The sequence below is a fragment of the Ursus maritimus genome, unplaced genomic scaffold (assembly GCF_017311325.1).
Source record: "Ursus maritimus isolate PB19 unplaced genomic scaffold, ASM1731132v1 scaffold_3, whole genome shotgun sequence".
Taxonomy (NCBI): domain Eukaryota; kingdom Metazoa; phylum Chordata; class Mammalia; order Carnivora; family Ursidae; genus Ursus; species Ursus maritimus.
Window position 1 is genome coordinate 66,513,345 of NW_024425563.1, and position 14,945 is coordinate 66,528,289.

The 14,945-nt window shown below is 43.0% G+C and overlaps 1 protein-coding gene and 1 long non-coding RNA gene across 2 annotated transcripts in view; one reads left to right on the forward strand and one right to left on the reverse strand.

Moving 5' to 3' along the window:
• The window catches only part of SLC25A13 (solute carrier family 25 member 13), a 176,289-nt gene extending 163,234 nt beyond the window's left edge, over positions 1 to 13,055 (forward strand). The window contains exons 16-18 of the mRNA XM_040644255.1: positions 11,319 to 11,477; positions 11,572 to 11,662; positions 11,932 to 13,055. Coding sequence (XP_040500189.1) covers positions 11,319 to 11,477; positions 11,572 to 11,662; positions 11,932 to 12,118 — 437 coding nt within the window. The 3' untranslated portion in view covers positions 12,119 to 13,055. The remainder of the gene's footprint in view (positions 1 to 11,318; positions 11,478 to 11,571; positions 11,663 to 11,931) is intronic.
• On the reverse strand, positions 1,129 to 3,383 carry LOC103658748. The gene is made up of 3 exons (XR_005838594.1): positions 3,118 to 3,383; positions 1,716 to 1,792; positions 1,129 to 1,176 (listed from the first exon to the last, which is right to left on the reverse strand). It is a non-coding gene; the product is annotated as an uncharacterized LOC103658748 (long non-coding RNA).
• Positions 13,056 to 14,945: the final 1,890 nt, after the last annotated feature.

The window sequence follows — 14,945 nt, forward strand, 5'->3', positions numbered from 1 at the left end:
CTCAATTTAGTGGAAATTTTTAGGTATTAGAAATCTGTGAAAGAAATGGTATTAAATCATTAGGTGTTGAAAAGGGGTGACTTCCTTCCCATTTAGCCTGCCTGAGACACAATATATGTCTTGTGGTTTTCATCAGAATGCTACGTTTCTGGGCACACACCAGTTCTCAAGGCCTTCCCGTGCATTATTTTGGCACCAGAAATTATTTGAAGACTTTGCTCTAGTTGCTAATTGCTCTACACACAGCTCTTAAATGGGTAGGAATTATTGTAAATATTTTAAAGCTTTAGAACAAGCATTTATCAATGTTTCATACCCTGGAGGAGAAGGGGTAAGTATGTGAATAAATTAGGGGATCCATGAACCCCTTGAAAAGGTATATAATTTTTTACGTATGTGTAATTTTTTCTGGGAAAGAGTCCAACACTTTCATCAGAGTCTCAAACAAGACAAAAAACAAACCTCTTCCCCTGCCACCTATAAAATTTGTCTACTTCCTAGTATGTAAACAAAGGGGTACCTTGGTGTTACTGCCCATCTTCTGAGAACAGATACTCGTTGAAATGCCAGTGAGTGACTTGCCAGTGGTAGGGATTTAAAAGGATGTTGCAGGCAGAGTTCCAAAAGTGTTTGAATCGAAATCTTATCATTGGAATAAATGAGAACGATCCCCTTCTTGCTCACACCACACAATAAAATTAGTTTTATTTTTAAAAACAAAATTCAGATTTATTACTTGCTGAATCGGGGTTATTTTTTTTCTGTTCCCCTTTCAACTTGTGAGTACAAACTTGGTCTCCTCCAGGAATATTTTGTTCTGAGGTAAGTTCCAGAAAAGCTTGATCTTCTCAATGGGATATGTGTTTCATGTGGTTTTTCTTCCTTTTCAAATGTGCAGGGTGCCAAAGCATGCTTTCTGCGGGACATTCCTTTCTCGGCCATCTACTTCCCGTGCTATGCTCATGTGAAGGCTTCCTTTGCAAACGAAGATGGGCAGGTTAGTCCCGGAAGCCTGCTCTTGGCTGGCGCCATAGCTGGTGAGTGGCCCTCCCAGAGCCCTGTTCTACCCGCCCCCCCCGCCGTCTCCCCCCACCCCTCCCATGTCAGTGCCCTGGAATTGTTTGCTTACAGTTCTTGATAGGGTACACATGAGGCGGCTAGAGTTGCTTTGAATAGCTACTGAAAAGAAAAGAGAAGAAATTAATCTTCTGGTAGATTAGATTAGGCAAGCTTAATTTCTTAACTCCAGAAAAGGCTCAGTAACATATGGTGCATTTTGTGGTATTGTTGAATTCTAAGTTCTGTATCATTTCATAGTTTCACTTCACAGTAAAACGGTGATAACAGTCCAGCTAGAAGGTTTTAAAATTTTGAATACTTGTGCTGGAAGGTGTCTGACCAAAATAGTACATAAATGCTTATCCAGAATGTAAGCAGTAGTTATTATTTAATAACTTTTTAAATAATTTATTTATTAAAGTTTTTATTTATTTGAGAGAGAGAGAGCACGAGTGGTGGAGGGGCAAGGGGAGAGAGAGAAACAGACTCCCCTGCTGAGCAGGGAGCACAACATGGGGCTGGATCCCAGGACCCTGAGATCATGACCTGAGCCAAAGGCAGATGCTTAACTGACTGAGCCACCCAGGCTCCCCAGCAGTAGTTGTTATTTAGTCAAAAGTAACATAGAATCAGCAAGACTCAGACTGAGGAGATACCTGATTGGTCATAGCTGTGTCACAGGAACAGGATATCCTTATTGAGCCCCGGATGGAAATGACTCTTGTTTTCAGTGCTACAGTGAATATGTCAATAGAAATAAATAAATAAATAAATAAATAAATAAATAAATGTTGAGGGGCTGGCCCATTTCTACATCCATCCTTTGATGCTCCTTGTTCAGAGACCCTAAAGGCTTGAACAATCTGGATTCCTCTCCAGGTGGTAGCAAACATTTAATGAGTTAATGGACCCTAAGGCAATCATGGTATGCCTGGGTCCAAATGTTTTTGATACAGGTGTTGTTCTCCAGGGATATGTGGCTGAGTCTCAGGAGAACAACCCCCTGCTCTGAGAAGTTGTTTGCTGTTTGTGGGCCTGCCTGTAGCCTAAGGAGCCCCTGAAGGCAGGAACCGGGGAGCTCCTCTTTAATTCTTCCTTAATCCCTTTTTTCAAAAGTGGTGATGTTGGTAAATGAAGCAGGGTTGTCCTTTCCTGGCTCCTCAGGGACCTTCCTCGTAGGAAGCCACTCTGCCTGTATCAAGAAATCATGATTTTGAGACTAGACTACAGAATTCCCAGTTTTAATCCCAATTTAGCCATTCATTAACCGTATCCTTTTCTATGTCCTTTACATGGACCTAAATGAGTATTTTTTAAAACAAAAATTATAATACAACGCATTTTGTGCATTACTTACTGGAAATGAGGGAGGAGCTACTGGGGAGAACTGCCTTACCACTTGATGAGTGTGTTCCATGGACAAGTTACCTAACCTCTCCCAAGCCTCCGAGGCTGTGGCTGTGAACGGAGACGATAATTGTACCAACTACAGAGTGTAGCTGTCAGGTGCAAGTGAGAACACCTGTGTGAAGGATTTCGCATCGTGCCTAGCATGCAGTAAATACCCAATAAATACCAGCCAGTATCACATTGAATCCAAGAGAATCGGTCTGCAGCTTACTCCAGAAATCAGTTATAAAACCAGAAAACATGTATTAGAGCTCAGAGTCTAGGACTCTCTCCAAGCCGTGTTTTCCTCACACCACAAAAATAGCACCTTTAACTCTTCCCTTAGAGAAAGATAGCCACCCAGAAGGGATTTCATCTCCGGGTAGATATTTCCTAAGTAAACCATGCTGCCAGAGCCGTAGAAATTACTAGTAGATTCTTTTCTCTTTTAAGGTTTATTTTCTTCCTTCTATTATTTTTGTGATTAGGAAAGTAATATTGCTAATTGTAAAATATTTGGAAAGTAATTGAAAGGGTAAATAAGCAAATATTATCTATTATTCCATGACTGTATAACATAACCCCCCTTTAACATTTCTGCTAACTTGTTTCTCCTTGCATAGTTTTTAACAGTTATGATCACACTGTGGAGATGTGGTTTTCGCTTACGTTCGTAGCTGAAGCACTGTTAGCCAGCGCAGCGAGATGGTTCATGGCGGATTGCTGTGGGGCCAGACGAGGCAGGTTCCCATTCCAGTTTCCCAATTAGAGCTGTGTGATCTGCAAGTTCTGTAACCCCTCTCTGTTTGTTTCTCCATCTGCATATGGGGTGAAGAATAGTGTTAGTCTCATAAGATTATTATAGAGATCAGTAGAAATAAATTAAAAATGTAAAGATCCAAGAAAGTACCTGGCACATAATAAGTATTTTTAAATGTTAGATAATATTATATGTCTTTTAAAACTTTATAAACTTAGTTTTATAACTGCTGCATATTTATCTAACCCTCAATCTTAGATACTTTTTTTCAAAAAAATTTAAATACATTATATCGTAAAAAAACATCTTTGTGCTTAAAGGCTTTTCCTCTATTCTGGGTCATTTTCCTTAGAGAAATAGATTCGCTAAAGTGAGTTTGCTAGTAAAATGTATGACTGCTTTTAATGCATTACCACGTTATTCTTGGAAGTTGGAACTGGAGCATGCTGCTGTTTTAGCCCTGCGGCCATCCCAGTATCTTTCAGAGTTGTTTTTCAGATACCTTCTGTATTCATTATCTATGGCTGCATAACCGATTACCCCAAAACCGGCCAGCTGGAAACTGCAAGCACCGATCATCTCACAGTTTCTGTGAACTGGGAGTGGCTTATCTGAGTGCCTGCGGCTCAAGATCTGTCATGGGGTTGCAGGCCAGATGTCAGCCAGAGGCTCGGCTGAACGTGGAGGATTCACTTTCACGGTGGCTCAGTCACATGGCCATTGGCAAAGAAGCCTCAATTCCTTACCACACGGCCTCACTGTTGGTCACCTTGGATGTTCCTGTGACATGGTAGCTGACGTCCCCCAGAGCCAGGTCAGAGAGGGATGAAAGGATGGGGAGAAGGGTAGGTAGAAAAAGAAGGGGAAGAAAGCAAAGCATACTTGTAGCTGCCATGTGTTATGTGACCAAGCCTTGGAAGTCACACTCCTTCATTCTACACCACCCTGTTGACTACACCGATCAGCCCTGTGTAACGTACAGGGAGACTGAACAGAGGCAGAGGTGTGAATACAGGAGGTGAAGGTCGTTGAGAGTCATTTGGGAGCTGGCCACCATGCTTTTTTTTTCATTTTATTGTCCATCTTCTCCTTCCCTGTAGGACAGGAAAATACAAGACAGACTGTCATTGGTGTTTTTGTTTTGTTTTGTTTTTTTAAAGATTTTATTTATTTATTTGACAGAGAGGCAGCGAGAGAGGGAACACAAGCAGGGGGAGTGGGAGAGGGAGAAGCAGGCTTCCCGCTGAGCAGGGAGCCTGATGCGGGGCTCGATCCCAGAACCCCCGGATCATGACCTGAGCCGAAGACAGACGCTTAATGACTGAGCCACCCAGGCAGCCCTGTCATTGGTTTTTTTCTTCAGAGAACAGATTAACCTCAAAGCTTGATGGTCTTGCATATTCCTCAAATCTGTATTAACTCTATCATGAGAACAAAGCTGCTTTCTCAATTTAATTGTAAATATCGGAAGCCAGTGGCAAATGTCACAGCTACCATTCTCATTGAAGTTAGGGATGAGACAAGGATGTGTCTATCATCCTTGTTTTTCAGGCTTATTTTGGAGGTTCCATTCAATGTGGTAAAATAAAGAAAAAGAAGTGAGAGGAATAAATATTAGGAAAGGGGATAGGAACCTGTCATTATTTGCAAGTGATTATTTAGCTTAAAATCCAAATAAAAATGCCTAAAAATGTATCAGAATTAATAAGTAATGTGTTTTGTTACAGGATGAACATAAAATCTGTATCTAGTGATAAGCAGTTAACAGGTGTCAGAGGAAGAAGCAGGCAACCAGCTGCTCAGGGTAGAACCTTGGCCGGCAGGCTCAGCCAGATGGCGGGATTCAGTGCGGAGAAGGGCAGGCAGACTTCTGTGTAGACATGTGTCGTGTCCAGTGCAGCACTGTCAAGAAGGGCAGCAGGCACAGAATTGCGCACATGTGGGCTGTTGGACAGAAGATGGGTCGGACCTCCACATGCCCCTTGTGGATGCCAGTGGGAGCAAAGCTGTTTCCTCAGGAGCAGACCCACTGGCAGGTTGGGCATGGAATCCCCGGAAGTAGGGCTGTAGGGAGCTGTGTCGTTAAGAGAAAGGAGAAAAGCTTGTCTCAAAATAAGCACAATGAAGAGCAGTTGACCACTAACTTTTTTTATTATAAAACACAGAAATGTCTTGTTACTATTTTTATGTGTATTTTTATATAAAATATAATCTTATATTTTGGGTTTAAGTTGCTCTCCTACACAGAGAACATATAGTTTTGTTGAACAATTGTATTATAAATAAGATGGGTCTGGGATTACGTTAATATGATCATGCTTTCTATATTTTTATAGTAATTTCGGTTATTCATTAAGTGCTGTCTTTCTCTAAAAATTCTATTTGGAAGTTAGATTGATGTAGCAGTATTTTAACAGAGATCTCAAAGCCTAGAGAATATTGATTTTTTTTTTTTTTTAGGTTTATGTATCTGGTTGTAAACTGGGACTACCTATAAATACTGGGAACATCTCCAGTATTTCACAGGATAGAGTAAGCCTAACTGACGTTCACTGCCCAACATGCCTTAGTGTGTCAGAAGGTGAGAGCTGAGGCAGTGAGCCTGAAATTAAGAAGCTAAGTTTTAATTCCCTGTAATGAACATGTTGCTTTTTGATTCACGAAGGGCATTTCAGTATGGCTTATGGATAATCTCAAATAAAGGATGTCCAGCACTTCGCAACTTCTAGAGCTTCGTCATACCAGGTGATTTTAATTGTCAGTGATGAGATAAGGGATAAGTCAACTTAGACTCAGTTATAACTTGGGAGTGTCTTTCCAAGCTGTTCAGTACACAGACACAGCAGTGCTAAGTATGTGTGACTGTCAGCATGCTTTTGCGAACGTATTAAAAGTATTAAGTTAGGAAAGAAGTACTATTGACACAAATTTATTAAATGATGTGCACACAAAGGTTAAGATAATTTAAAAGTAATTCTTAGATCCTTTAAACAAAAAAGTAACGGAGAGATTGAATCACAGTGACGGACTGAGCGTACTCATCCCTCTCTCCTCTTGTCCCAAGTACCCGAAAATGTCAGAAAGCACATTTTTTTAAAACCCCTACTGGCACTAGAAAATGTTAGCCCCAGCCCTCAGAAGGCAGGAAACAGAAGCATATTGAGTCTGAAACTGGACTGGAGGGTGCTACAACCCAGGCCACTGGCCAGAAAAACTGCTGTTAACATAAGGACAAAGAATTGTAACCTCTGAGCGCATGATGGAATACCGAGTGGGGGAGGGGCTCAAGGTAAATCTGTAACAGGAGTTAAAGACCTGCCTTCCTCACGGGAAGGTGGGGCTTGGTCCTCCCTGCTCCTTTTTGTCTGGAGCTTTAGGCAACACTTGAATCCAGGCTGTGAAAGCCCAGAGCTGTTTTCCAAAGCAAGGTATCACCTGCCTGGACAGGGCAAGTGTAAGGAACTGGGAGAAAGTAGGGTACGGCTCAAGGTTCCAGACCTTCATCCCAGATGGCAAAAATAAATAAATAAACGAATGCTAGATCTTCCCAAGGAGGATATGAAATAATTTCTTCTACTTCGGGAGTGACGTGCTCCACATTCCAGTGACTTGGAAGGTCCCAACCCTGCCAGGCCACCTTACCCCCTTGTACCTAGTTTACAGGCCTCCCGCATTCCACAAAGCCCATTGCTGGCCCTCCCATTCAGGAGAGGAGCCTGCGGAGGAAACTGACCTGGGCGGTGGTAAAAACCAGCGCTACACTAATCAGCCTGTTCTTTGAACTTAAATATTGAGAGGTAGACAGAGGTCCCTCAGACAAGGACCAACAAGAGAAGTAAACAGAGGAATTTCAAGGAAAACAGGCAATTCAGAGAAAAGAAGAGAACTTTTAAGAACTATAATTAGGATCTGCAGAGAGATTTGAGAAGAACAATCTTACGTTTAAATGTTTTTTATTTATTTTATTTTTTATTTTATTATTTTTTTAAGAGGGGAGTAGGGGCAGAGGGAGAGGGAGAGAGAGAGTTCTAAGCAGGCTCCACACCCAGCACAGAGCCTGATCAGGACTTGATCTCACGACCCCAAGATCATGAACTGAACCAAAATCAAGAGTCCAGGTGCTTAACCAACTGAGCCACCCAGGCGCCCCTTGAGAGGAACAATCTTAAGGAAGCTTTCTTGAAAATTAATAAAGGGTTCACCAAAATTAAAAACCCATAAATGGTCTGAATGATAGAATGGATATCCTCAAAGCGCAGATTACATCTGGAAAATGAAGTCATGGGAAAACAAAAACAAGAACTACAATATGGAGCAAAAATACAGAGATAAAAAAGAAGAGCAATGTAAGAGACCTGTAGGATTAGTCCAGGAAGTCTAACATCTATTTAATAGGAGTTCCCTGGAGAGAAGTCGTACGAAAGGCAGACTCAAAACAAATCAGTAATAAAAGTTGACTCCCCTTTTCATCTGCAGTCCTAGCTACCTTCAAAATGCCAAGGAGAGGATGCCTGGAACCTTGATGGCATTCCCAGGCACACCAGCATTCAGGAGGGAAGGCAAATCTCAAGTTCGTTTCTCCCATAACTCAGAGGTTACGCCTTACAGACACTGCTGAAGCAAAGTGAAAAGTGAGTTTAAGGAAGAAGCAAATGTGAGATGTATGAAACAGAGCAAATAAAAGTTAAACCCGAGAGTAGATTTAAATAACTGGTGACTTTAGTATATGTATTTTTATGTAAGAGGGGCTTATTGGTGAGGGTTGCACGTAAATGCTAATTTATTGTACATGCTGTAAATGTGCTTCTGTGATAAATTTATATTTAAATTAGGAAAGGGTGGAGATCAAACAGGAAACAACTAGAAGCAGAGAAAATAAAAGCCACAATACAGGATAGCAGAAATAAATCTAATAGCCACAATTACAGTCACAATTGAATGGATTCAATGCCCCTAGTAAAAACAAATGCCTATTTTAGATGAGTGGTGAAAGGAAATCTAGTCATCTGAAGTTTGAGAAAACAGTGACCTGGAACAACTGAAAGAGAATGGATTGAAAAATAGGTATTAGGCAAATAGCAACAATAAGCAAGTTTAGCAATATTAATGTCAGACTAAATGGAATTCAGGGTTTAAAAATAGCACTCAGAAGCACAGAGGCATATTTGACTCTCACAAAAGATAAAACTCACTAAGAAGATAGTGCCACTCTAAATAAAGAGATAAACTGAGGCAAGCTGGAATGAGCAGGAATTGAGTTTATTCGGGACTAGCGGAGGAACCACGTGCCATGACAAGCTGCAGGCGAGCCTGTGGGCAAGGAGTGCAAGACGGGGGTCCAGCCAGCGTCCAAGCGATCCACTCATTGGCTTGAGGATGGGGAGACCTTGCTTGCCAGATGTTCACTGGTCAGGAGATAAATCTCAGTCTTCTGCAACTCAAGCATTTATGGAAAATCAGTCTCTCAGTTCTCAAGTTCCGTTCTTCTTTGGAAGCGTGCATGCGAATCTCCATCTCATACCCTCTGGTTCCATGTTAAACCGAAATCCTTTCACGGTATATTGCCATCAGCCGCTGTGTATTATCAACATACTGCTGTTTTATAAAACCTCAGCTTAACAGTATGATAAGAACGTATTTTCTCATTCCAAATCTTGACACGTCTCTTAGAAGCTGATCCATCAAGTAGATACGATAGATAAGGGTGCGGAGGGAATTAGTGAAACTCTTCACCTTGATCCAAAATAAATAGATACTCATTTTGTATTCCGTGGACTGAGAAGGACATTCTTTACAAATGCTAGTGGCATATTTATAAGAATTGCAGATTTCTTGCCCCAAAGTTGTATTTTGCTGGTTGTGCTTTCTTTCTGTTGTAAATGAACTTCTACTCTCTAGGTGCTGAGCCCCCTTTAAAGAGTTATAATTTTATGTCGGGCTGGAGAGCAGCCCCAGTGGTTCTTGTCACAGCGGTAGTGGGTAGCTGCAAGGTCTCATTATTTGTCTCATCACTGAAGCATGGGGCAGGCTGCTGTTGAGGAACCTGGAAGAAGCCTCTCTGTTTCCTAGACGACTCTTGCGCCCCCATCTTTGGGAATAGAAAAAGGAAGACCTCTTGGTCAGTGTTGTCTTAGCCTTTCGGAAGCCGGGAGAGGCAAATTTACTGAGTCTTTGCCAACCCTGGCCCCCGAAAATCAACAGATTTCTGGTGGCCCAGCTCTTTCTGGCAGATACTGCTTTCCTGCTTTGAAGCAGCCTGAGGCTGTTTCCCAGGGTTTTAGCCAGTCTTACACCAGAAGTCCCCCATCCACAGAGAGACCCACAGTAACTCCGAAGCCCTCACAGCTGCCAGCCTGGGCGAGATGAGGGTGGGTGGGAGATGATGAGAGTCCCAGGCAGGCTGCTGTATTTCCAGCCCCCATCCCTACCCCACCCCCGACACACACACACCACCACCTCCAATCAGTAAGTCGCCAGACAACTTACTAAGCATCTCACCCGTTTCTTTTGGCATATTTCATAATCAGTATGTTTCCTCCCTGCCCCCCCCCCCAGTACTTCTCTCTTTTTCCATAACAAGGAACTACTTAGGAAAACTAACTGGAGGAGACTCTACCCATGTTATTGCCTGTGTGTCTCCCACTGTCCCTTGGACATGCCTCCTTACTGTCACAAGGAGGGTTTTACTACGTGCCTAAAGCAGGCAGCCTTGCTAAACTCTTTCTAAACCAGGGAGTAAAATGTAATGGGTGGTGTGGACACAGTGGGTTTCTAAGCATTTTTCATGTTTCCTTCCATTATGTTGCAGGATAAATTCCTGGCTCAAAGTTAAAATAATTCCTCCAAGTTAATAGGAAATTCAGTATGACTTATCCAGTGAAGCATTGGATATAAAGTGAGCTTTTTCACATGCAAAAAATGTGATGTATTTTATAAAAAAGTTACTTAAGATGAGTGTTTGTGAGCAGCTCAGTAAAGATGGATGAGGAAGAGATGCAACTTAGTAATATAAATGCACACGTGTACGGTGCAGATTTCCCCAGGCACGCGCACGCGCGCACACACTCACGCACACACTGTAACTTTAAAGCTGTCTGTTAGAAGGATGAGATGTACTTGTGAGCCAGACCACGTTGGTTTGGACAGAAATTCTTACAGAATTATTAAGCCTTAAAAAAAGCAAAGGAGATTTATGCATCTGCATTTGACCAATTTGGTTTGGAATAGGTTCATAATGGAAAAGTAATAAAACCATAAGAGACAGTGTCTTCTGAGTACAGTCTCGCTTTTAAAAAATCTAAACATGGGTTGCCCCATTTTGGATAAAATGACTGTAGAAAAATTTGCCATTGGTAATTTTGGGAGGGTTTTGTTGCTGTTGTTGTTCCTTTTTCATTGATTATCAGCCAGTATAAATTTTCAGCTTTCTGTCAAATATTTTTTCTGGAGATGTCAGTTTTAGGAAAAAGGAATCCTGACGTATTATCTGCAGAAGTCGCCATCCCTGGTCACTACCCCACACCCCCCCACACATACACACACACACACACACACACACACACACACACACACACACATGCACAGTGTTTGCTTAGCCCTCAGGAAAGTCTTTTTCTGGTGTAACTGGAGAGGTTAGGCCTTGGTGGATAGGGGGTGGTTGAATGTGTGCTCTCGAGAAGGCACCTTGTGTGACTGCCAGCAGCCACAGAAAAGCGTGAAGAGGAAACGCATAAGAAACTTCACCTCTGAAAATCGGACCTAATAACTTTGCAAGTTTCTGATTTAGATGGGAAAAAGAAAAAAGGAAAAAAAAAGCTTTCTCCATTGTTCCACTTGAAATAGTGTTATTGATAAATAATTCCTTAAAACCCTTAACGAATACAATCCTATTCCAAAGAGGTTGGGTGCCTGGGGGAGGAGAGGAATGTCTGCACAGCCTCTATCACTGCAGACAGGGTAGCCATGGCTGTGCCTCCCAGAGAGGACAGCAGAAGAGGCATTTGATTTCATCAGACTCTTAACTTTCTTTCCACGGCCAGCAGTTGAAAGCACAGTGATTTTTATATAGTGCGAATGTGACCAGACTGTGATGGTGGTGCCTCTCCTGCAGGTATGCCCGCGGCATCCTTAGTGACCCCTGCTGATGTTATCAAGACGCGATTACAGGTGGCCGCCCGGGCTGGCCAAACCACTTACAGCGGAGTGATGGACTGCTTCAGGAAAATACTGCGGGAAGAAGGCCCAAAAGCTCTGTGGAAAGGAGCTGGTGGTAGGGAAATAATTTGTTCTTAACTAAACCTTTCGTATCAGATAAATTTTTTTAAAAACCTAATTATATCTGTTATTTCCCCATTTCTTCAAAGCTCGTGTGTTTCGGTCCTCCCCCCAGTTTGGTGTAACTTTGCTGACGTATGAATTGCTACAGCGATGGTTCTATGTTGACTTCGGAGGCATGTAAGTATTCCGCTAAATCTGCAGCCAGGTTGCAGCCCCTCCAGTGCTCAGTCGTTATTAAGAAGGCTACGTCGCTCTGATTCCTGTGATGAAATAGGCAAGATGTAGGAAAATATTGAAATCGCGTAACCAGACTCATTTCCAAGGCGAACATACAACCGACTAGAATGCCACAGCTCCTTTATGTGATGCAAATTTTCACAGCCTTTGAATGTCATTTTTACCATGGTAAAAATGATACAGCAGATTCTCACCCGATTTTCTCTTAGGAAACCCATGGGATCAGAGCCAGTTCCTAAGTCCAGGATCATACTGCCTGCTCCCAATCCTGATCACGTCGGAGGCTACAAACTGGCAGTCGCAACATTTGCAGGGATTGAAAACAAATTTGGACTTTACCTACCTCTGTTCAAGCCACCGGCATCTCCCTCAGCCGTGACCAGCGCAGGCCCGTAGGAAGAGCACCGCCGGGGTGGAGAGCGCCTTGTCTCCCATGGAAACGGTGTTCCTCCTTTCACTTCCATCTCTTGTTTAAATTCAAGTCGAGGCTTTTTATAAGGTGAAATCATTCATTTTCTGTGTGTTTTCTTAACCAGATCATTGTGAAATTATTCATAATCATTCTTCGGGCCTCTGCTCACAAACCTGTGTTTGTATCTGACATTTACTGGGATTTGGTCAACACTACATGCTTTGGGGGAAAGGAGCAAGTCTGGATAGAAGTTAAAGCTGCTCTTCTTGGATTAGGATTATAGTCCCAAATAGACTACTGAAAGGCAATCATGGTGCTCAGAGCGAAGTGTTTCATGCGTGTTTCAACTGGTAGGAAACTGGGTGCGTATTTATCACTATAAATAACACTGGAAGAAATGGAAAAAATGATCAGAAATAGCCAGCCTGGCTTCAGATTTTAAACATATACTAATTCTGTTTCTGGATTTTGCTTTTACGTGAAACTTTTTTTTTTGTAATGAAAACCACGTTGAAGATGCTTAATAATCATACTCTGTTAGTGGTACCAAGACTCTTAGAGAGAAGTCTTTGTATTTTAGGGAAGTGCTTTACGTATTTTATTGTATAGACAGAGAACCCGGGAGATGCAGCCCCTCTCCAGGATGTGCTAATTTCGGATCACGGCTCATGTGATGACACATGCTGGTCACTGCCTGTTGCAGTGGACACCGTGGGAAAGCACGTGCCCCCAGTACTGGTGCCTGCTTCCATGCCCAACTCCCCACAGTCGGCACCTGTTCACTTTTAAAGTCCCATTTATCTTGAATCATGTAAGACAAATACATTCTAATACACGTTTTAATTTAATTCGTGGTGCCTTGCATAATGGTCAGAAGGCTCAAGTGTTTGTGAAGGAGGAAATAAACTATTTTTAAAGCTATTGTTTGCTCTTGGGTATGTCAGGTGGTGAATGACTACAATAATTGTCATTATTGGACTCTGTATGTTTCATTTTCAGGGTGCTTTTATCCCTATTGGCATGGCTATATCCTCCTGGCCCTTCAAGGTCATGTGTACCCTGATTTTCAGTGTGCCGACATTCAGAGTGAGTAAAAGAAATGACGTTTAACCCTAGATGAGCGAGGAACCCAGCGCACGGACACTTTTACTCTAGTCATCCCCAGTGCTTCGGGCAGTTTCTTACCGTGAGAATTCATACAGATTTTCATTTTATAATATGAAGTTTCACTGGAAGGTGGGCATGAAAACTGGTCTGAAATGGCGATTGTGTTTTCTAATCTTCTCTGATTCTTCCTTATACGAAAACCAGAGGTCACTGTATCTGACATTTGGTGGTATTTGGCCAACACCATCATTTGGGGAACGCAGCTAGTCTTGAACAAAATTTAGGGGTTTTGACTTCTTAGACTCTGATGAGGCTGCGGAGAACCTATGAGCGGTCAGTCTGAGTTCTGTGTCTCCAGAACGTCCCTCCAGGAGAGACAGCCACTTTGCAGTCCAGTCTGACTTTTAGGTCAACAGGTTGACATTCAAAGTGACTGTTCAAAACTGGGGAGCATCCAAACACAGTCAGGGAGCTTCAGCGCCATCCGTGAGTCTGATTGATTTTGGTTCCTAAGTGAACAGAAGCTTTGTTAGCTTCACCAGAAACAGGACGAAGACAGACGTGGCTCCCTTCATGGTTTTGGTTTTGCCAAACCAAAGCGAAAACCACTCCCTCTGTGTACGCATCCTCACCGCGCCCCTCCCCCGTCCCTGCTTAGTGTGATACGTGATGAATATTTACACTGTGCTCTCAGAGACCAGTCACAAAGCTCCAAATGGGTCTTGGCAATGTGGGTGGTGTTACAATAACAAATCGCTCAAGCTTTGGGGATTTTGAATGTGGACAGAAGTCCCTCAGTGTCAGTCTCTGCATTCCTTTTTCTTCACTTGCTGGACTTTTATAGAAGATCAGATTTTCATGGTAACAACAGTGACCCAAATCTCAGAAAAGGTGCACTGCCCTGCCTGCCTCTTTAAGAGCTGTTGCTATGTTTACCTGCCGCTGAGTAAAGGAGAAATCAGAGGAACTGGGAAACCAAAGGAGATAGGCCCACAGGGTGGTGTTTCTTTAAAATCCTTGGCTTCTTCTATTCAGGATAGGCTGTGACTTGAGACACTTTGAAGGAGGCCTAATTTCTCTCTGAGTTCTGCTCGGTGGGTGGTGTGACTGTGACATCCTCGAATAGGACTGCAATCACCCTGTGGTGAAAACCACGTCAAATTTGTTCTGGGTTTTCCTTCTTGCTGCAGTGACAGCACAGGACGTCGGCAGGGCCGCGGCCGCTGTTCCTGCAGCCGATCATTTCCCTCCTTAACGCTGAGGAACTGGAAGCCTTGTAATCCCCACACAGCCTGCCTACCCCGGGGGGTCAGCCTCCCCCTGCTATCCCGGCCAGGGCCAGCCATGGAGTCTTCAAGCGCTGTGCTTGGTCCGCCTCCTGTTGCTTAGGGGGTGGGGCGAGAGGCCTGATTTTTGTAGCAGCTTTCTTTTTTTCAAGGAGGGGAAAAAATGTGAAGCTGACCACAAAGTGAACACACTGATTCTTGGGTTCCAGTCGTGGCTGGGCTTCTTGAGGCTGGGTGGCATGCTGTCGCCAGGCTCATGCTACACCTCATAGCCCACAACCATTTGCTGAGCTCCCTGGGGTCGCCTTAATCCCAGCAGCCAGGGTTGCACCGGGGAAAATAAGAGTTCTGGCACAGAAAGGAGTCATTTAAGTGCTTATTGCATTTCAAGCTTCAGTTTTTACTTAGCTAAAATATT